The sequence below is a fragment of the Nannospalax galili genome, unplaced genomic scaffold (genome assembly GCF_000622305.1).
Source record: "Nannospalax galili isolate Female #2095 unplaced genomic scaffold, S.galili_v1.0 scaffold768, whole genome shotgun sequence".
Taxonomy (NCBI): domain Eukaryota; kingdom Metazoa; phylum Chordata; class Mammalia; order Rodentia; family Spalacidae; genus Nannospalax; species Nannospalax galili.
The window spans coordinates 2781542-2804570 of record NW_008360317.1 but is presented as its reverse complement, the minus strand read 5'-3'; the positions used below and the strand labels follow the sequence as shown (position 1 = coordinate 2804570).

At 37.1% G+C, this 23029-nt stretch overlaps 1 protein-coding gene across 4 annotated transcripts in view; it reads right to left on the bottom strand.

Moving 5' to 3' along the window:
* Positions 1 to 23029, bottom strand: part of N4bp2l2 (NEDD4 binding protein 2 like 2) — a 128327-nt gene that overhangs the window by 85337 nt on the left and 19961 nt on the right. For all 4 annotated transcript variants that reach the window (XM_029559645.1, XM_029559644.1, XM_029559646.1 and 1 more), the window contains exons 3-5: positions 20219 to 20307; positions 19754 to 19830; positions 16350 to 16496 (exon numbers count right to left, since the gene is read on the bottom strand). In XM_029559645.1, the coding sequence (XP_029415505.1) occupies positions 16350 to 16496; positions 19754 to 19830; positions 20219 to 20307 (313 nt within the window). The remainder of the gene's footprint in view (positions 1 to 16349; positions 16497 to 19753; positions 19831 to 20218; positions 20308 to 23029) is intronic.

The following is a 23029-nucleotide window of genomic DNA, read 5'->3' as shown; positions in this document are numbered from 1 at the left end:
TCAAGAATCCTGAATTCATAAACCACAGATGAACTTTAGGAGAGACATAAAATTCTAGGATTTGTGGAAAGAATGTCTCACAAATACCTCTCAACTATTTGGTATAAGAGGTAAATTGTGTGTGTGTGTGTGTGTGTGTGTGTGTGTGTAAAATCCCAGGACTCAGGAGGATGAAGCAGGGCTGCAACAAGTTTGAGGATAGCCTGGGACACATAGTAAGACCCTGTCTCAAAAACACCAAAAAACGGGCCGGCAAAATGGTTCAGCAAGCAAAGGCTCTTGTAGCCAAGTCCTGACAACCTAAATTCAATCCAGGATCCACATGGTGGAAGGATAGAATCAGCTCCCGCCGGGCGTGATGACACACGCCTTTAGTCCCAGCACTGTGGAGGCAGAGGCAGGCAGATCATTGGGAGTTCAAGGCCAGTCTGGTCTACATAATGAGTTCAGGTTAGCTGGGACTACAGGGAGACCCTGTCTCAAAAAGACAAAAAAAAAGAAAAAGAATCAACTCCCAAAAGTTGTTCTCTGACTTCTATCACATGCTATGGCACATGTGCTAAGTGTATACACACATGAATAAATGTAAAAAAAGTACTAATTTGCTAGAACTCACATGATATACTACGACAGACTGTCTAAAACAATAGAATTTTATTTTCATACACTCCTGGAGACTAGAGATCCAAAATCAAGGTGTCATCAGGGTTGGCCATGTCTAAGGCCACTCTCCTTGGCTTATGTAGACAGTCATTTATCTCCAATGTCTTCACATGGTCTTACCTGTGTGTGTGATGTCTTCATCTCTTCTTGGAAGGGCCCCATTCACATATTGGATTAATGCCCACCCATATATCCCAGCACCTCTTTAAAGGCCATAGTAAACTTCTATGTACCAGGGATTAGGACTTTCACACATTACTAGATACAATTCATCCCACAATACTCTGCCCTCTGGTCCACCAAAATTCAAATCATTCTCATATGCAAATGGTGAGTTCACCCCTATTGCCTCCAAATTTTAGTATTCGAGCATCAACTCAAGTCTAAAATTCTATCTAAATGTCATTTAAAGCAAGTATAGGGGGGCTCAAGTTATGATTCATCCTGAGGAAAAAAAATCTTCCTCTAACTATAAACCTGTGGAACCGGACAAGTTATCTCCTTCTAAAATTCAAACGTGAGATAAGCATAGGATACACTCCTATTCCAAAAGCAAGTAATCAGAAAAGATGGGGTGGTAGGTAGGCCATGAGCGGCTCTGCAATCTGGAAGGCAAATGACATTATGGGGTTGTTGGATTTTTGGGGGCTGTTGTTTTTACAGGGCCTAGGTTCTCTGTTTAGCCAAGGATGACCTTAAACTTCTGATCCCTCTACCTTTACCTTCTGCACGCTGGGATCACACCCACCACCAGGGCCTATTTTTGTGTGGTATTGGAGACTGAACTAGGCAAGCACTCTATCAATGGAACTACTACATCTCTAGTCTTTAAATTTAAGTCTCAAGAATAGCCCTCTTTGAGCAAGGCATGGTAGCTAACACCTGTAACCCTACCACTTAGTAGACTGAGGCAGGAAATGAATGAATATGAGAATGAGAATATGAAAGAATCCTTCACTCCATACTGTATTATCTGAATTAATGTAGGTAGCAGCTCTGCCTTTCAGGCCCACAATGTAGTAACCCACCCCCTCTACCCTAAGGAGCAACCCTAAATTATAGGGCCTGGGTCCTCTGGTTCTGTGGAAACAATGGCAGCTTTGTTGATCACTGAATCACCTTCAGGGTTATTCTTCCTTTTGCTGAAGAATAACACATGCTCCCAGCCAGAGAGCTCTATGGACTCACCTATAGACTCTGAAACCTCCCTTCATTTTGTCTGATGGCTGTTCCTTTAGCTTTGGCTGGTAGCAATCTCACTAGTATAACCAGTTCTCTATTCTGGTTTATACTAGTTTCTGCTGACAAGGCTGACAAATCCACAAGTCACATAAAAAGTAATCTAGTAAACACAAGAAACAACTTGATATTATCTTCAGAACATACTAATATTTGAAATACAGTCTGAGTATTTTTCCAAATCTTCAAGTTCTTATTTTTTCAGGCTTAATAATTCCTTCCTCAACTTACCTTTATCACATTTTACTGTATGAAACAAACAAACAAACAAACAAACAAACAAACAAAAAACCCGACACCATTACTATTTTCCTTAGAATTTCCAGGAAAGAGCCAGTGAGATAGTTGAGCAGGAAAAGGTGCCTGCCACCAACCTGAGTTTGATCCCTAGATCCTACATAGTAGGAGAGACCCGGTTCACATATGACCCATGGCATGCAACGACCCCTACACACATATACTTGTGCATACACACATACAGACACAAAACTGAAATGTAATAAAAGATTTAACCTGCAGGTAATATATACAAATTCATCAGTTACGAGTGCATCTATTTTTTTTTGGTCTTTTTGAGACAGAGTCTCCCTGTAGCCCCAGCTGTCCTGCAACTCACTAGGGAGACCAGGCTGGCCTTGAACTCATAGAGATCCGCCTGCCTCTGCCTCCCGAGTGCTGGGATTAAAGGCATGTGCCACCATGCCCAGCTCTATTTTTTATAAAACATAATTAAGACATAAGAATACAATTTGAGGGCTGGAGAGATGGCTCAGAGGTGAAGCATACTTGCTGCTCTTTCAGAGGACCAGATTTCAGTTCCTAGCACCAACACTGAGCAGCTTTAAGCCACCTGTAACTCCAGGCCCAGGGGATCCAATACCCTTTTCTGGTCTCTGTAGGCACCTGCATTTATGCAGAGATACTCAAATACAGACACACATATAATAAAATACCATATAATTAAAAATAAAAAATTAAATCTTAAAAAAAATTTGGCTAAGTTCTTTTTCACTGTATAATGAAGCTGGCCTTGACTAACAATTCTAGAAACCTATTTCCCATTTCCTCTTGAGAAATCACCAGAAACACCTTTAACACTCCTATTCTATTAACTTTTCAAGACGATATACATGTCTGTCAAGGATGACAAATGCTTTCTCCACAATCCTCTTTTATTTCTAAACCCTGAGAATCACCTTCAATATTTTTATTATGAAGAACCACTTCATCAAACAATCTTTAACATTTACCACTACAATCTAAAGCTATTTCCACATTTTTAGGTATTTGTTACAGCAGCACCCCACTGTCAGGCACCAAAATCTGTTTTAGTTGAATAAGGCTAAGGTAGTTTTCTACTGATACAATAAAATAACAAAATACCAAGATTGAGTAATTCATAAAACATTTATTTGGCTCACAGTTTCCGAGGCTGGGAAATCCAAAAGCGTGGCACTGGCATCTGCTTGACATCTTGTGAACACCTTCATGCTGTATCACAATATACTGGAGGGCATTACACAACAAGACAAAGCAAGTGTACTATAACTTAGGTCTTCATTTTTTTTGAAACAGGGTCTCCCTACAGTCCCAGCTGACCTGCAACTTGCCATGTAGACCAGGCTGGCCTCAATCTCACAGAGCTCTACCTACTTTCCAAGTGCTGCAATTAGAAGTGTTCGTCACCATGCCACTGTTGGGACACCACCCTTATAATTTTATCTAATCCTACCTACCAGCCAAAGGCGCCATCTCAAAATACTACTAGCATATGAACTTAGAGAGTAGGTTACTAATACAAACTTTTGGAGGGCACATCAAAGCACATACTGGGTGGCTTTAAAAGTAGAAATTTTTCTCATGTCGCTGGCTACAAGTCCAGGATCAAAATTCAGCAAGACTTTTTTCTTTTTTTTTTTTTTGGTCTTTTTTGAGACAGGGTCTCCCTGTAGCCCCAGCTGGCCTGGAACTCGCTATGTAGAACACGCTGGCCTCCATCTCACAGAGATCCGCCTGCCTCTGCCTCCAGAGTGCTGAGATTAAAGGTGTGCGCCACCACGCCTGGCTAGGACTGTTTTTTTCAAAGTACCTCTCCTTGGCTTGTAAATGACCATCTTCCTCCAGTGTCTTCACGCAGTCATTTCTTTATGTAGGTCTGTGACTTAACTGCCTCTTCTCTTTATAAGGATGTGGTCATCATTTAACTACACTATCTAAAATATACACATTCTAGGACCAAGAGGTTTTCAATATATGAACTTAGGAAGTCAAAATTACTTATTCTATGATTACTGAATCAATAACACTTTTTTTCCCAGTCAACATGCTAGGTGATGATCATGCACTGGTGAACAAAACAGGTACAATCCCTGATGCAGAGAGCTTAAAAATAGGGGAGAGGGGTCATGAGTCACATACAAGTGAATAAGGAAAAAGTACATGTACCTCTGGGCCTCATGAACCTGGTATATGCATAGATTCCTCAAAGAACTCAAACATGGAGAGTATGGAAGGGGACTGTGAATGGAGAAAATGTTCAGAAAGAGGGAACAGGGTGGCATATTCAAGGAGCAGTAAGGAAAAAGTATTAAAACATGAGGTTAGATGAGAAAGCAGGGTAACCTAATCCAATGTTTTCATTATCACATTGTGGTTATCAGTCTGTCCTAGGAGCAATGGAAAACAAGTGAAAGACTGTAGTGATCATATTATTCTGAAAAGATCACTCTAACATAAGACAAGACATAAGGGGCTGCTGGCAACCTTCTCTATTTCTTCATCTGGATACAGATTACATGGATATTCCCTTTATGTAAACCTATGGAACGGTGGTAGTTTGAAGATAGATTTAGGAGTTATTTCAGAAGACAAAATTCAAAGAACCCACTTGATGGATTGAAAATGAAAAGGCAGTGGGGTGTGGTGGTACCACCACCCCTTTAATTTCAGGACTCAAAGAGACAGAGGCAGGTGGATCTCTGTGAGATTGAGATCAGCCTGGTCTACCAGTATGAGTTCCAGAACAGCTGTGGCTACAGAGATCCTGTCTCAAAAAAGACAAAAAAAGAAAATGAAAAGGTAAAGTGGGTATCAAAGATTTCAAGCTTTGGATTTGCAAAATACAGTGGGAAGTTAAATCCATACACTATTCCAGGAAATCCTAGAGATTTATAGGAGCCTTTCAGGACTCAAAAGGGAAAAATAAGATAGGCAATTAGGCATGCAAACTAAAGTTCAAAAGACAAAAGTCTAAAAAAGATATACATTTGGGATGAATACTGCTAACAAAATCAGGGCATGGTGGTGTATGCCTTTAAATCCCAGCAGCACTTGGGAGGAGAAGCAGGCAGATCTCTCTAAGATCAAAGCCAGCCTGCTCTACACAGCACGTTCCAGGCCAGCTGTGGCTACAGTGAGACCATCTTAAAAAGACAAAAAAAAAAAAAAAAAACAACCAACAAAAACAAACAAACAAAAAAACCCCAAACAACAACAAAACTGTTAACAAAATAAGTTCACTGGGCACCTAAATGAGCACCTGCAACATTATAGGAACTGGTTTAGATTTTTGTGAACATGGCTACAAACAGAAAAACAAGTTCTGGCCAGGTTTGGTAGTGTATGCCTTTAATTCCAGTACTCAGGAGGCAGAGGAAGGATGATCTTTGTGAGATCCAGGTCAATCTGGTCTACATATTGAGTTCCAGACCAGGTGGGGCTCCAGGTAGACCCTGTCAAGAAAACAAAAACATCAAAAACAAAAACAAGGTCCAAAAGAAACAGAGCCAAGGACTATGTTACATAGAATTTAAGAAGTTTAAATTTGGACTGAAGAGATGGCTCAGAGGTTAAGAGCACTCACTGCTCTTGTAGAGGACCCGGGTTCAATTCCCAGCACCTGAACCATCCTTAACTCCAGTTCCAGAGGAATCCGAAGCCCTCTTCTGACCTCTGCAGCACTGCACAGACACGGGTGCACTCACATACATGCAGACAATATACTCATACATATAGAAAATAAAAAAACGAAAGAAAAAAAAAAGTTTAAATTTATGTGTGTGTAGAGGAGATATGTGTGTATGTGTACATATACAGGCACACATATTACCTTATATATGTGTATTAATTCAGACTAAACTAGGTGTTATATGGATAAAGTTAGAAAGGTGGTAAACATTGGGGGGACTACTACATTCAAGTAAGAAATAATAAGAGCATTAGAAAAACCCAAGGGTAAGAAATTAACATTGTCTAAAACTGAAATTTAAAGAACTCTGAAAAATCAAGTAAGCAGCATCAAAAACTAAGAAAAACAGTCACAAAGATATGAATAAAAAACACAATGTCAAGATGAGAAGGTAAAATGCTTATTTTTTTTTTAATGTTTTAATGTTTTATTTGTGTGTGTGTGCCACGTGTATGCAGGTGCCCAGAGGACAGAAGAGGGTGTCACACTCCCTGGAGCTAAGAGATACAGAAGGGTGTGGGCTTCCAAAAGTGGGTGCTAGGAACTAAACTCTTGTCCTCTGTATGAATAGCAAGTGCTCTTAACTACTGAGCCATCTCTCCAGGCCCAATTTATTATGATTGGCAGAGTATGTGAAACAGCACACATGTGGAGATGGAAAAACAACTTCATGGAGTTGGTTCTTTTTCTGGCTTTATGTGGGTTTCAGGAATCGAACTAAGGTCCTCAAACCTGTATGGAAAGTGATTTACCCACTGAGCCATCTTGCCGGTCCTCCTAATGCAAATATTTTAATGAAAAGGTGACCAAAGCTCAAATTCTATAGAATGGTCAAATAAGACAAGCAGCAAATAAGATTCAATTCAAATGAACATTCTAGCGCCATCTAAGTCAACTTAGAATGATGGTGTGGAAGGAAGTTGAATATTACAGTGAGAAATGAGGAAAAAGGCAATAGGTGTAGATTGATGAACAGGTTTAAGTATAACCTATTATGCTAAGTTATGCCAAGAGAGAAGAATTTCTAGAAATAAGAGACTTGATTACGCTTAAATGTTGATGGGAAAAAAAAAAAAAATCAAAGAAAGCAAGGTTGAAGTTACAGAGAGAAGTAATACTTGGCAATGAAGAGAGATTCCCAGTAAGGTTAGAGTTGCAATCCACAGTACAGTGCCTTAGTGATTAAAGGAGCTACCCTCTACTGAAACAGAAGAGCAGAGAAGATACTGTCGATTCAGATTGTGTGACTCTGCATAATAAGTGATGGACTTTTCTACTAAAACCATGCTACAGACATTTTGAAAAGTGTCCTTCGGCTGTAAAATAACCAAAACCTAGCTTGCAGTAGGCACGTAATAAACTGATATATATGTGTGTACATGCGTATTAAAGATAATTATGTAAAATTATGTAAATATATGCTCAGAAATACCTACTCTTTATGGTTGCTTAATTATTGGGGGGGTGTCTTTTCAACACAGAGTCTTCCTATAGCCCCAGGTGGCCTGGAACTTACTGTGTAGACCAGGCTGGACTTGAACTTACAGAGATCTACCTGTCTCTGCCTCCCAAGTGCTAAAGGCATGCACCACCATGCCCGGCCTAATATTTTCAAACTTAAGAAATTTAAGCTCTAGGATGGGGGGGGGCTTTTGTTTTGAAATTAATATTGAAGATCTCTGGAAGAACTTCTGGAAAGGATTATGAACTTTTTAGTGTATCACTTTAAGACCTGGAGTACATACCCCAATTTGCCTGGGAATTTTCAGTAAAATGTTAAAAGCAAGAAATGGTCTTAAAAGACACAGTCAAAAGCCTCTGCTCACTCTACTTACTGGTATAATGGTATTCTAAGATTTCACTTGTTGGTCATAATCACATCTAAGATTCTTGGTACCATAAATCTGGACCAAGGGACTATGGTATGACATTAGACACATGAAGCAGTAGCAAACATGACTGTGTAACAAACTGCTCTATAAAACTGCTGTTTTGATTAATGTTTTCATAATATCAAAGGGTTGTTGACTGTTTTGGGGAGAAGACCAGAGCCTAGATCTAATATTCAACAATAATGCCCGGCATGGTAGCACATAACTTTAATTCCAGCACTAGGAGACAGACAGAAGCAATGGTTACCTGTGAGATGGAGGCTAGCCTGGTCTACATAGCAAGTTCCAGGCCAGCTATGGCTACTGGAAAAATCTGTCTCAAAAATACAAAAACCCAAACCCCCAAACCAAACAGTATTTACTAGCTCCTGTTAAAAACAAAGATACATAGAAAGTACAGTATTTACACTTCTTATGGGATTAATATAATCTTCCTTAATATTATATTTTGGCCTCTTCTGCTTTTCAGGCAGCAAAAGAACAATGGGGAGGGGTAAATATTATTTCTAACAACTACCCTTCTAGCTTTATTGCTTTCATATTATTTCCTAGAATTTTAAGGATATTTTTCTTACTATTTTTAATTATTTAAACATTTAACCCAATTCCTATGCTTATACTTGTTTGCATTCTAAATAAAATGTTACAACTGCCTCAGTACCCAGTGTTATACTATAACAATATCATTATGTACAGTTTTTCAGTTTGCTGAACTGAAACCTATCTTTTAAAAAAATATTTTATTATTTTTATTTTATGTGTACGAGTGTTATGCTTGCATGTAGGTAAATATACCTGTGTAATGCAGTGTCCACAGAGGACAGAAGAGGCTATTGGATCCCCTGGAACTGGAGGTCTGGACATGGAGATTTTATGCAGGAATGAGAGCCGGCATTGGGAAGGAGGTTTTAAAAAACGCAAATTAACTCTTTGGTATCTATGTGTTTATGGCTCTATGAAAAAAAAAAAAAAAAAAAAAAAAATTCAACTACTGTCCTGACAATTTGAAATGATACAGAAAACACTATAAACTACCAAACTACTAGATTTTCTTTTTTTTTGGGGGGTCTTTTTGACATAGGGTCTCCCTGTAGCCCCAACTGGCCTGGAACTCACTATACAGATCAGGCTGGCCTCGAACTCACAAGAGCTCCGCCTGCCTCTGCCTCCAAGTGCTGGGACTAAAGGTATGTGCTACCATGTCTAGCACTACAAACTACTCTTAAGCAATTAAGAAAAAAAACCAAGTAAGACCCAGTTCTCTTAATTTTTTAAAGTCAACTAAAACAAAATACTCAAAAGGATTCTTCACTTTATAGAGATTTTCCTTATAGAATTTAATTATTTTGTTCAATGTTATTTATAAAGCAAACAAAAAAAAATTGCCTCCTCTAATTTTTAATTTTGGAAAGTTAATTTAAAATATCAAAAAAGAGAAAGATGCAATTTTACCAAAATCTACTATGAACACACTTAAAATAATCAGAAAGAAAAGAAAAAAAAATAAGATCATTTATCAATAATGTTGACCTATTTTAGGAAATAGTGCCTAAAAACTGATTATGAATAAAAACCTCAATATATGTTAATTTAAAAATTCATTTATTGAATACTATACATTTCAAATAAGGTAAGAAAATATTAAAATAAATGTTAAGCATTAAAACAGCACATATATAAACAACTTCAAATGAAAAGATATTGCTGAAACATTAATTAAATCAATATATAATTTGTATAAAACATTTAAATATTAAATGATATAAATTTCTCTATTTTCAAACTTGACATTCAAAAATGGAATTCTAAATAGCTACTTACATATTTCATTACTCAACCTCTCTGAATACTCAACATACCTTCTAGTCCTATAAATTAAAAGTATCATAAAGATACACTCAATTCTTCACTGGAATTTCTCTCCGACCTTAAAAAAATGTAAATTGAAAGAAAAAGAAGACCACATGGCTTAAAGATAATATGGGATATAGTGTCACCTAGATTTGAATTCAGTTCCATCTCTTACTAGAGAAATACATAGGATAAATTGCTTAACTGTATATTTTGTTTCACTTACATAATCCTGTATTTTGACTATGGCTTAACACTGATAGGTATTAAATTCCTAGTAGTTATTTAAATGAGTGTAAGTTAAGGCTTATGACTATAAAATTCATATTGCTTGTTGCAACAGCATTAGAGAATACAGAGAACCACCTGTAAAAGCTGAATTCAAAATGGCTATCAACTTTCCTTCAAAATCAGTTTTTGAAGGGCAACTTCAATCATGACATAACAGTGAATTCTATATTAGCAATTTTCCACTAAAACTTATCAGCTCAAGTCTATGATGGCAACTGGTAATTCGGTTACTACAAATTTTTCTGTAAAATCCATGCATCCAGCTATTTATTATGCAAGATTCATGAGACTCTCAGCCAATTAGTATCACAATGATAGAGTTATTTTGTTTTGGTTTTTTTGTTTTTGTTTGTGAGACAGGGTCTCTAAACTCTAGGTGGCCTCGAACTTGCTACATAGACCAGGCTGGTCTCAATCTCAGATATCTGGACATGTGCCATCATGCCTGGACACAGTGACAGATTTTATAAACCATTCTAAGCATTTCACATAAAAAATTCTACTAATCTATAGGGTAAAAAAAAAACCATTGAGCTGTGGCCTACAAAGTTGATGGCAGAACACTGAGTAGAGTGGAACACAGAAAAAGAAAAAGAAGTTATATTTGGTTTTGTCCGTCACTTACCATCCCATCATCTTCATTTAAAGCATTATGAGGTTAACTGGAAGACTGCAGAGCAGAAAATGGATAGAAGAAAAAGAAAGCACACAGAGGAAAGACTGTATGAAAGAAAAAGAAACGTGATTTCTAAGACTATTAAGGAGGAGGAAAAGATACAGAGAAAGAACCTGCAATCCTTTCCCAAATAAAATGGTCTTCATTTTCTTATACTAAAATAACCAAAAGCAAAACATCTGAAGAGTTCAAAACTATAGCTGGAGATGGTAAGAAAGCTGTATAATTATTACAATGACTGAAAGCGGCAGATAAACTAACCCTAAGAGTAAAACTTTAATTTTATACTTCTCACGTGAAAACACAAAATTACAATAAGCCAAATACTAATTTAAAAGGCACTTCAATGAACTCTACTACATTTAAACACAATTTTAACCACAATGAACATACTGTTCTATTTTCCTTACCTACTAATATCGCTGAGAGGCAAACAACCCAAGAGCTCCTTGAACCAAGAGTTTGAGGTCATTCTTAGCTACGCAATGAAACCAGCTGGGAGAGACCCTGTCTTAATTTTTAAAAACTTTTTACAAAAATTCATACACCCTTAGCCTCCAAAATGAAAAAAATCCATTCTCTTTACTACGGAGGCTCTTTTTGAAAAGTTATTTGTAAGCCTGAAAGATGTTCCTGTCGGTAAAGACACTTGCCAACAAGCCGGACTACCTGAGTTCAGGCCCAGGGACACATACAGTGGAAGGAGAGAATCATCTATTTTAAATCACCCTCTGACCTCCAGATGAATGCTGTGCACACACACAAAATTAATTTTAAATGAAATTAAAAAATTTAAACAAGCAGACAAACAGAAACCACTGAGCATTTTTTGTGGTACTCCTTCCTCTACTTTCTGTGCACAACCTGGTATTGACAACATACAAAGAATTTCCTCAGAGTATTCTAAAATTATCACATATATACACATATATTCTATTAAAAATTTATTCTGTTCATTGGGATCTAAGATTTTGATTCTCAACTATAATCATTCTTCAAGTTTGTTTTTTTAAAAGTATTTATTTTTAGTTTATGTGTATGCACACATTGCCTGCATGTAGGTAAGTGGACCCGTGTTGTGCAATGCCCGTGGAAGACAGAAGACGCTGTCAGATCCCCTGGAACTAGAGTTACAGACAGTTGTTAGCTGCCATGTGGGTGCTGGGATTCGAACCTGGGTCTTCTGCATGAATAGCCAGTGTTCTTAACCCCTGAGCCATCTCTCCAGCCCCCCATTCTTCCAGTTTTTAAAGTGTAGTTGCACTAAATACACTTTTCAAGATTCACTTTGAAATTTACAAAGCACAAGAGTGAATTTCTTAGGCTTAAAACATTTAACAATCTGAATCTACTGAAATTAATCTAAATTATTACTTTACAAAATAAGGAACAGAAAAAAAAATCAAGATAACTACTAATCCCTCCTCTTTCACAATCTATTTCAACCAACTTAATACAACTTCTTACCATCCTGGGATCATCTATAAGTAAGTAGCCAGGGGACCTAACTGTATAGGGAACCTAACTGTTTTAATGATACCTTAATTAAAAAATAAAATAAAAATTGTTATGCCAGCCAGGTCTGGTGGCGCATGCCTTCAATCCCAGCACTCAGGAGGCAGAGGCAGGTGAATCTCTGCGAGTTCAAGGCCAGCCTGGTCTACACAGTGAGTTCCAGGCCAGCTGGGACTACAGGGAGACCCTGTCTCAAAAAGATTAAAAAAAAAATTATGCCAATCTTATTCATTCTATAAAGAGAAAGCCATCAGTAAACAGGACACACAACAATCTATTAATACAATTTCTCTTACCCAATAAAGTCATAATATACCTAACAATTTTTTTTTTTTTTTGTCTTTTTGAGACAGGGTCTTCCTATAGCCCCAGCTGTCCTAGAACTCAACAGAGATCTGCCTGCCTCTGCCTTCTGAGTGCTGGGATTGAAGGCATGCGCCAAGACGCCAAGAAACTGACTTTGAGCCAGGCATGGTGCACATGCCTTTAATCCCAGCACCTGGAAGGCAGAGGCCAATGAATCTCTGTGAGTTCAAGGTCAGCCTGGTCTACATAGCCAGTTCCAGGACAGCTGAAGCTACAAAATTCAAAAACAAAATTCATCAATTGTGACCCATAAAATTTAACTTTAAAATCACTAACTCAATCTATCTTTGTACCACCACCATATTATCTATTCCAAATGATCACTGGACCAAAATAAGCTAATTTTTTGCCATAACGCCAGTGTAAAGCATCATTCCATGTTGACTGCAGATGTTTAAAAACAAAACAAAACCTTTAACCCTTTTCAGTTACTGTGCTCATGTCAGAATATTACATTAAACTTCAATGCAACAAGGGGCAAATCATCTGGCTCAAGGCACTAGTTACTACAATAACAACTAACTGAGTAAAATCTGAACATTTCAAAGAAAATTGAACACTTTCAATTTCATTTAAAATATGAGCCCTTTCAAAATACATAAACTAGAAAATTTAATATATATATATATTTTGTCTTTTTGAAGCAGGGTCTCCCTGTAGCCCCAGCTGTCCTGGAACTCACTATGTAGACTAGGCTGGCCTTGAACTCACAGAGATCTGCCTGCCTCTACCTCCTGAGTGCTGGGATTAAAGGCATGTGCCACCACACCCGGCTTAAAAATAAATTTTTTTAAAAAGATGTTGAAAAATTATCAGGTAAATTTCATATTTTTATCAATTTTTAGTACCAATCAATGTGGGGTTTTGGGGGGTGTTTTTTGAGACAGAGTCTCCCTGTAGTCACAGCTGACCTGGAACTTGCTATGTAGACAAGGCTGGCCTTGATCTCACAGAGATCCACCTGCCTTTGCCTCCCAAGTGCTGGGATTAAAAACGTGTGCCACCACACCCAGTCATCAATGTCTTAAAATTACTGATTTTAGTATCCTTCATTCCATATTCATCATTATTGTTCTTTTTTAAAAATTATTTATTTTTACTTTATGTGTATGAGTGTTATGCCTGCACCTGTTAAGTGCACCGTGTCATGCAGTGCCTAAGGAGGACAGAAGACGGTCTTGGAGCCCCTGGAACTGGAATTACAGATGGTTGTTAACCACCATGTGGGTGTTGGGATTTGAACTGCAGCCAGTGCTCTTAACTGCTGAGCTATCTCTCCAGCCCCTTATTATTGTTCTTAAAAAAAGACCTAAACACAATGGTTGGGGAAACTATTCAGTAATTTTCTATTGGGTGTGGTGGGGCATGCCTTTAGTCCCAGCACTTGGGAGGCAGAGACTGGTGGATCGCTCTGAGTTCAAGGCCAGCCTGGTCTACATAGCAAGGTCTAAGCGAGCTGGAGCTAGATAGAGACCTTGTCTCAAAATAAAAAAAGGTCTTCCAGAATGCTAACTTCCATGCCTCAAAAAGCATTTATAACCAGCCACGGAGGTGCACGCCTTTAATCCTAGCACTCAGGAGGCAGGGGCAGGAGGATCTCTGTGATATCAAGGCCAGCCTGGTCTACATAATGAATTCCAGGCCAGCTGGGGTTACAGGGAGACCTTGTGTCAAAAAAAAAAAAAAAAAAAAAAAAAAGGAAAGAAAGCATTTATAATTTGAAAAAATAAAAAAAACAGAAATGATTAATGATCTCTGAATGATTATTATTAGAAGTATCAGGAGATAGGCCGGGCATGGTGGTGCAGGCCTTTGATCCCAGCACTCGGGAGGCAGAGGCAGGCAGATCTCTGTGAGTTCAAGGCCAGCCTGGTCTACTTAATTAGTTCCAGGCCAGCTAAGGCTACAGAAAGACCCTGTCTCAAAAAGACAGGAAAAAAAAAAAGTATCAGGAGATAAAGTTGAACCTGTAATAAAATGTAGAAATCTATTTCTTCATAATCTGTTTCTCCCAAACGCAATCTTCTATATGGTCAAAATATATTTGGTAACTGAGAGTTTATTAAGTAAAAAACTAAATTACAGTACTATTACTTCTAAATGAAGTTTCTTAAAGACACAGTATATTTAACAATTGCTTTACCTATCCGTAAGTTTAATACTTTAGTATGATTTTCAAACTGTGCCAATTTAAATATACTACGAAACACAAATCCAAATTTTAAAAACTTACTCTAAGAGTGTATGTATAATGTATATATACATACAGAACATGTTAGCATATTCCTACTACATATTTAGTTAAAATGAACAAATATATACATGTACTAAACAAGATAAAGTCAGTATCCATTCGAACATAAACAGCACTAAATAGAATATATAAATAGAAACCAGTCCTTTTTCAGCAAAGGCAATGTAATAAAATATCGTCTTGATAGTATTATATCTAGTTTTCAGCCTCACAACTTGAACAGTAAAAGGTTTTAAAATAACACACAAAGAAAGATTACATGACTTAAGACAGGCTAGTTAGTTTAAGGATCATGAACTATCATACAAAATATACATAGGACAATAAAAATTTTTTAAATTACATTGTAATTGGCTGGAATTTTTCTTAGAAAAATAGATCAATGACTAAAGAAATATTTTTCTATAAAACAGTTGGAATAAAGGTACTGTAATAAGAGGTGGTTATGTTTGTTTCCCTTATACTACAAAGAGAAATGCTTAAAAGGACAGACTAGGCAAAGCAATGTGTGAAGGAAGGCATGAATTACAAGACTCTAAAATGAAATGTATCTCAGTTTTTAAATTTTAAATGAAGGAACAATATCTAATTTAAAAAAAAAACTACTCAGTGAAAGAAATATAGCTGGCTTCACAGTAAGAATGAGAACTGTAGGAAATAGAATACTACATGACACAAATGTTCTTGACCAGTGCTAAGCAATTACCTGAAATATTTTTATATTAAGAGTTATACGGCATCAAACTGAACAAAGAAAAGTGGAACATTAGAAATGCCTGAAAAGCTTTTTAACTACATAGTGACTTGACTCTGTATCCCCTTCCAGATCTGGCAAACAGCAAAGGGTAGAGACATGGCATAAGAATATGTATAGATTATATAATATATACCATCATTTAGGGTCACTTGATTGTGTGAGCCTAGAGAGAAGAGAGCCTCCCCACCTTTGTCTTCCCTGGAGAGGAAGGGTCTCTGTATGCTTTTCTGGGGCAGTTCTACTGAATTCATTACAACAGACATGGACATCACTGATAGCTATTATGAAGAAAATTCACCACATAATTAATAAACCTGTCTTGCATTTGAGCTTAGTGATATGCTAATTATGGCTTAGAGCTAATTTTGTCACACTTATGAATTAGCTGAAACATTATTTATATACCAAGTTAAAGGAATCAACAAAGTTCTAACTGTAAAAAGCTGGTGTTTCTTATGTATTTAAGGTCGTGAAGAGAAAACGTTAGTGTTTATGAAAATTTAAAGTATAAACTATTTAAAAAGCAGTTCAGCACCATCTAAAATAGGTAAAAATTAGTTTAAAATTCAATTTTAGAAAAAAAAACCTAGTTCCTTTCATTGTATTTGTAATGACCAGAAGTATTGTCATAAAAGATTATAAAAACATTAAAATACAATTTTATATAATTTTTATTTGTACTTTAGAATTTAAACAACTTGCTGGGACATCCTTTGTGAAGCAATATAGTTGTTTTCTTTTTATTTGAAACTGTTTAAAAGTTAAGACAGGCTCACTAATTTGCTTTCAAGAGCAACCAACATGTTAGCCAAAAATAGCCAACTTAGTAATTATCTGTGATAGAGACTTGATTATGTGAGCCTAGAGAGCCTCCGCACCTCTGTGTCTCCTGGAGAGGAAGGGGTCTCTGTGGGCTTTTCTGTGATGGTTCCACTGAATTCATTACAATAGAGATGGACATTTGAAACTCGTAACGATCCAACATCTGAGCAATCTTCTTTCGAGACACACCATGTTTATTCCTCCTACCAAAAAAGAAAAGGATTTTAAAACTTTCTTTTTTTCTTTCTTTTTTTTAGAAAGTAAAGGCTTAGGAATTCAGCTACTGTATCAACAGAAGAGAATCTAATATTTACAAACAAAATTAGAAGATATACTTTGTTTACTATCATTTTATAAAACAAGATTATATTGGCTATAGCAAAGGGAAATGCTCATTGATGACATCTTCATACATAACTGCTCACTGAAGGTATTAGGTACATAGCAAAAAAGCAAAGTTTTTGTTTTTTTTTTTGTCTTTTTGAGACAGGGTCTCCCTGTAGCCCCAGCTGTCCTGGAACTCACTATGTAGACCAGGCTGAACTTGAACTCAGAGAGATCCGCCTGCCTCTGCCACCCAAGTGCTGGGATTAAAGGCATGCACCACCATGCCCGGCTGCAAAATTTTTTCTTAAGAAAGATTATGAGACGTGTTTTGAGAATTAGAGAAGAAATGGATGGATTCCTGGGAGTTATAAAAAAATTAAAAATATCAATTTTTTAAAAGTCACTTTATGACAGTTCCTAATGCCTAAAGAAAAAAACAATTTTTTATCATCAGTACCTTGTTATTAGAACCACAACATAATGTTGAATAAAAAAATTAGATACAAAGAACACATTATATACGATTTTATTTATATAGGCACATTTAAGTTGGAAAAGGCAAAAATATACCATGGTATTAATACAAAAACTACATGAAAAACTTCCAAGAAAAGTAAGCAAGTAAGAGATGATCAGGTCAAAAAGCAACTGACAGCTTGAAGGGCTAAAAGGCAATTGTAACAGGAGAGGAGTATGAAGAGCTTCTGAAGTGCTAGCAGTGTGATGGCAAGACGATGGCTAAATGCACGTGTCTAAGAACTTTGCTCAGCTTCAGTCTCCCTAGTGCTGGGGATCACAGGCATGCATCACCACGCCCAGCTCTTTGTGTAATAGGCAAATACTAACTTTTATAATCTTAGGTTTACATTCAAAATTTAAAGGGCAAAAAGAGAGAAGACAGAAAGGAAAAAATAGAGATCTAAGGTTAAAAATTGGCAGCCAGGCGTTGTGGCGCACGCTTTTAATCCCAGCACTGGCACTTCATGAGATAAAGGCCAGCCTGGTCTACATAGAGAGTTCCAGGCCAGCTGAGGCTACGGGTAGACCCTGTCTCAAAAAGAATGGATGGATGGATAGATGGATAGATGGATGGATGGATGGATGAAGAGATAAATAAATAAATAAATAAATAAATAAAATTGGCAAGAACATGTTGGGGTATTTATGTAGTACAGCATTAGTTTAGCATGCCTGAGGTCCTGGGTCCAATCCCCAACACCATGAAAAAAATAAAACTTAAAATAATTGGTAAAATAGGACTAAATTCACAAGATGCCAAAATCATGACTTACTTCTACCCAAAATTCAAACTATGCTACATATCAGTGAAATGACTTCGTTAATTTATATTAAGAAATTATTGTCCCAACAGTTTCTGAAATACAAATGAAGCCATAACTACATGACAATTTAATCATTCACTCATTCAGCCACTTATATGGCATAACTCAATTATCTTTAGTTTTTAAATTTCTGTCTCATCCACCTCAAGTGTAATGCATACAGCTTGGTAAGCAAACAATGCCAGACAGGCCACACCTTTTTAAGCCCAGCATTCTAGAGGCAGAGGCAGATGGATCTCTGTGAGATCGACGCCAGCCTGGTCTACATAGTGAGTTCCAGGCCAGCTGAAGCTACAGGGAGACCCCATCTCAAAAACAAAAACAAAACAAACCGAAAAAAAACAAGGCCATATAGTACTATTAATATGACTCTAACACTGTATCGTACATAACTCATAAAGCAAGGGTAGTCAAAAGGAATAATAGTTTGGGGAAACAAATTATTTGGAACCCATACATAAAATAGCTCAAAGGTTAGGAACATGGTTTCTCGGTAGAATGTGGGCTTAGCATGTACAAGGCCTTGGACTCATCACTAGCACCAAAAAAGTAAAAAAGTAAGAGTTTGAAGCAGGAAGAAGGCAAACTTTGATGAGAGAAAAACAAGATAGCTTAAAAAAGGAAGTACTGGAAATATAATTCTATGAATATACTAAAAACTACTGAATTGTAAACTTTAAATTGTAAGGTATGTTAATTATACCCCAATAAAGCTGTTATGAAAAAGAGAACCAAAGTAGAGAAAGAATAGAGAGTGTTAGGAAAAGCATTGATATGAAAGAAAAGGGTAATGGCAAGCACAAACAGAAGGGTAAGGCAGAGAGTACAAGAGTCCATAATCTCCTACAAGTTATGAAATCTAGTTAAGAGGAGAAAATTCAGTTTTCTGCTAAGGATGCAGCTCAGTGGTACAGTACTTGCCTAGCATCCATGAGGCTCTAGGCTTAACTTTCCCAGTATGATGTTGAAAACAATAAAAACAACAACAAAAAAAAATCAGCCCAAGCCACAAAACCTGTTTTCCTGCTAACTCAGATGGCAGAAAAGGTAACCATATCTGAGCTCATTTGGCCTCACAGACTAGATCACATAGAATATTTCTAACTTAGAATGACTAATTATAATTTGCTATAGAAATATTAGAACCTGAGCCGGGCGTGGTGGCGCTCACCTGTAGTCCTAGCACTTGGGAGGCAGAGGCAGGTGGATCTCTGTGAGTTCAAGGCCAGCCTGGTCTACATAGTGAGTTCCAGGATGGCTAGGGCTACAGGGAAAAAAGACAAAAAAAGAAATAATAGAACCCTTGACCATGACATAGTGCCTCAAACTGGTGGAGGTAATAAAGCAAGGCAAATGCCCTAATATCACCATCCTAAAAGATAAAAAAAAACCTTAATTCCAAAACACAATGATTCTAGAACTCTTGGGTAGGCAGGTAGTAGAAAGATGGAAAAGGAAGCGCAAGATACAAAGGTGACAATGGGACCTAAAATGGGGACATGAAGGTAGCAGGACAAGGTGAAAAAGTGACCTCACTAAATACTAAGGAACCTCAAATCTCTTGGACTATACTAGCATTCAGTAAATTGAAATATGGGAATTCAAAGTGAGAGAGAAAAAGTATCAAACACATTTAGCAAAAGATATGTAGTTTCGACATGATAAAGCTCTTAACAAAAAGTACAAAGTAGTAGTCCCTATTTATAAGTAACCAAGAAAATCTAGGAAAGAAACTGCCATGTAAAAGAAAATCAAAGAAAAAAAGAATTCAATAAAAACAAGTGTCTTACTTTTCTAATTCTTCAGGGTCAAACTTCCACCAAGTTTCAGGTTCATGAAACTCTACTCTGTATCCTTTTCCTATGGCCTACACAAAGGGAAGAAGACAAAAACCCAGACAACAGTTCTTAAAGTAAAAAGAAGGCAGACAGATAGAAATTTCATCTGACAATATTAAGATTGCTCAACCAGGAAAAATGCTATTTAGTAAAATAATGTGGTTTAGAAAAATGTTAAGACTACCAAACTGGACAAATTCCAATTATCTTCAAGTCCAAAAAAAAAAATGAACAAGATTAGCATATTTAAATCATCATAAGCACCATTCCCAATTCTTTAAAAAAAAATGAAGTGATCAACAAATCTCTTTAGAAAACAAGGGAAAATATTTTAATAAGGATCAAATTAACCAAAACTTCAGAATATGAAAAAACTGACAAGAATTTTTTAAAAACCCACTCATATCTAATATTTACCATTTCCACATATGGTTTCATTTCCCAGGCTTGTGTATTAGTATTATCTATTATAACTGGAGATCTCCCTTGATCAATAGCTTGTTTTGCTGAAATAAAAAAAGAAATACAAATAGAATTTAAATGTTCAGTATTAAGAAATACAGCACACCTTTGTATTTAAAACAAAAAAAAAGACCAAAAGAAAAAAACAAAACAAAAAAAACAACAAAAACCACTATCTATTCAGTTAGTGCCATGAAAAACAAGGATCCCACTAGATTAAAAGGAATTAAGAGACACACTAAGTATATTCTCTAGACTGGGTATTGGTTTTGACTAAATGGCTGTAAAGGACATTCTGGAAGATTTTGCTAACTTACAGCTAATGAAAACCTTCACTCTATAACTAACTTTCATTTACAGGAAATTAAGGTGATAAAGGAACAAAGTACAAGAAGAAATGAAAATTTACTGACACAGAAAGACAATAACTGAGTGTGTGTGTGTGTGTGTGTGTGTGTGTGTGTTTTTAAAAAAAAACAGTGGGTTTTTCTGTGTTATCTAAAATTTTAAAAATGATGCTTTAGGGCTGGAGAGATAGCTCAGGGGAGAGAAGCACTTTCATGCAAGCCTAGCAAGCTGAGTTCCATCCCCAAAACCCACATAAAAAGTGTAATGGAGAGTGAGCATTTATAATCCCACCATTCCTATAGCAAGATGGGAGGTAGAGAGAGAAGAGGACTGAACCTCACAGATCAGCTAGCCTGAAGGCCTGAAGTACACAGAGATCCTGATGCAGAGCAAGGTGGAAGGTGAGAACCAACCACTGAGAGTTGTCCTCTGACCTATACACACACACACACAGCACATGTGCACCTGCAATCACACAGACACATGCATACACACAAACACATCTACACACTAAATAAATATTACAAAGAATTTCTGGTTGGGTGTGGTGGCACACACCTTAAATCCCAGCACTGGGAGGAAGAAGCAGGTGGATCTCTGTGAGTTCAAGGCCAGCCTGGTCTACAGAGTGAGTTCCAGGCCAGCTGGGGCTACAGGGAGACCCTGTCTCAAAAAAAGACCAAAATAAATAAAATAAAATAAAATAAAATAAAAAGCTTTCTTGGTATTTCTTCTTTAAAAAAAGAATTTCTGAAGTGTTAGTATAAAAGAAGACATTACTGACAAAATTTCATATCAAGTATCTCAAATTCATAGTTCAACTGATGTTGTGGATTTCTTAGAACTATGATTCTCAAATAGAGAACTGAAGAATCAACTTCATAATAAACTCTATCTCCCTATTCCAATGCCATCTCTTCTACCATGAGAACCACTGTCACAGACCTGTGTTGCAGTGTCAAAAGACTGGACTGGACATGCTTGCTTGTGGTTGAATGTGAAATGTCTCTCATGGGCTCATGTGTGTGAATAATAGGTCCCCAGATGATAGCACTGTTTTGGAAGGCTGGGGAGCCCTTAGGAGGTAGAGCTTTGCTGGAGGAAGTGAATCACTGAAGGTGGTCTTTGAGGTCTAATAGCCCAATCCCTACTTTCTGCTCTCTCTGCAACCTGACCCAAAGATACAATGTGATCAGCTACATCATGCTCCCTTCCTTGCCGTATACATCTTCTCAAACTGGAAGCCAAAAATAAACCCTCTTGTCTGGTACTGGGTCACAGCAATAAGAAACGTATCCAATACAAATATCTAGGGCACACAGAATTCTAAGCATTAGTTCAGGAGTATGGAACACATATTTGGGAGAAGATGTTTCAAGATGCCAAAAGAAACTTAGCCATCAGATGATAATGGGTGCTATCATCTTTTATTGCTAGTTTGGTCCCAGCACCAAGATGTTATCACCTCTTACCTCTCCATTTTTAGTCATAAGTAGTAATTACATTTTCCACTAAAAAAAAATCTTACTAAAGGGGATGGAGAAATGACTCAGTAGTTAAGAGCACTTGCTGTTTGTTCTTCCAGAGGACCCAAGCTCGGTTCCCAGCACCCACATGGCTGCTAACAACTGTCTGTAACTCTAGTTTCAGAGCATTGCAGACACATAGTGCGCTTACATATATGCAGGCAAAACACTCATACACATAAAATAAAAATAACATTAAAAAAATTTTATTAAAGTAGTTCTGGTAATTCAGGTGTGGTGGTGAATATCTAGTCCCAGCTAGTGGAGAAAATGAGGTAGGATGATTGCTTTAACTCAATTTAAGACCAGTTAGGAAACATCAACACCCTGTCTGAAAAAAAACATTTAAAGATCTCCTAATGCTTGATTGCTAGATTTACCAATTCTAGAGCTGTGTTCTAGAAGAACTTATTAACCAAATAAATCTAATTTGCAGGAGTGGAAAGATTATATTCCTTTCATGAATAATCACCATGCAACAACATAGTCTATGAAACCTATGAAACTATGTACTATATGAAACCAGAGATCTTAAGTAAATAATTGAGTTCCTAAATCAAAGTAGTTCTCTTAAATTAACTAAGGAAAAAAAGGACACTTTGGAAATGTTTTTATTTATAAGTGTTCTAAAATTATTACCAATTATTTACAGTGCTAGGGAATTGTGCTGGATAGCTTTAGTGTCAACTTGACACACCTGGGTTGAGGGAACCTCAATTGGGGAATTGCCTCTATTGGACTGGCCTGTGGCCATGTCTGAGGGCATCTTCTTGATGAGTGATGTGGGAGGGCCAAGATCACTGTGGGTGGTGCCACCCTCGGGCAGGTGGGCCTGTGTTACATAAGAAAGCAGGCTGAGCAGGGGCCAGGAGAGCAAGCCAGTAAGTGGTGG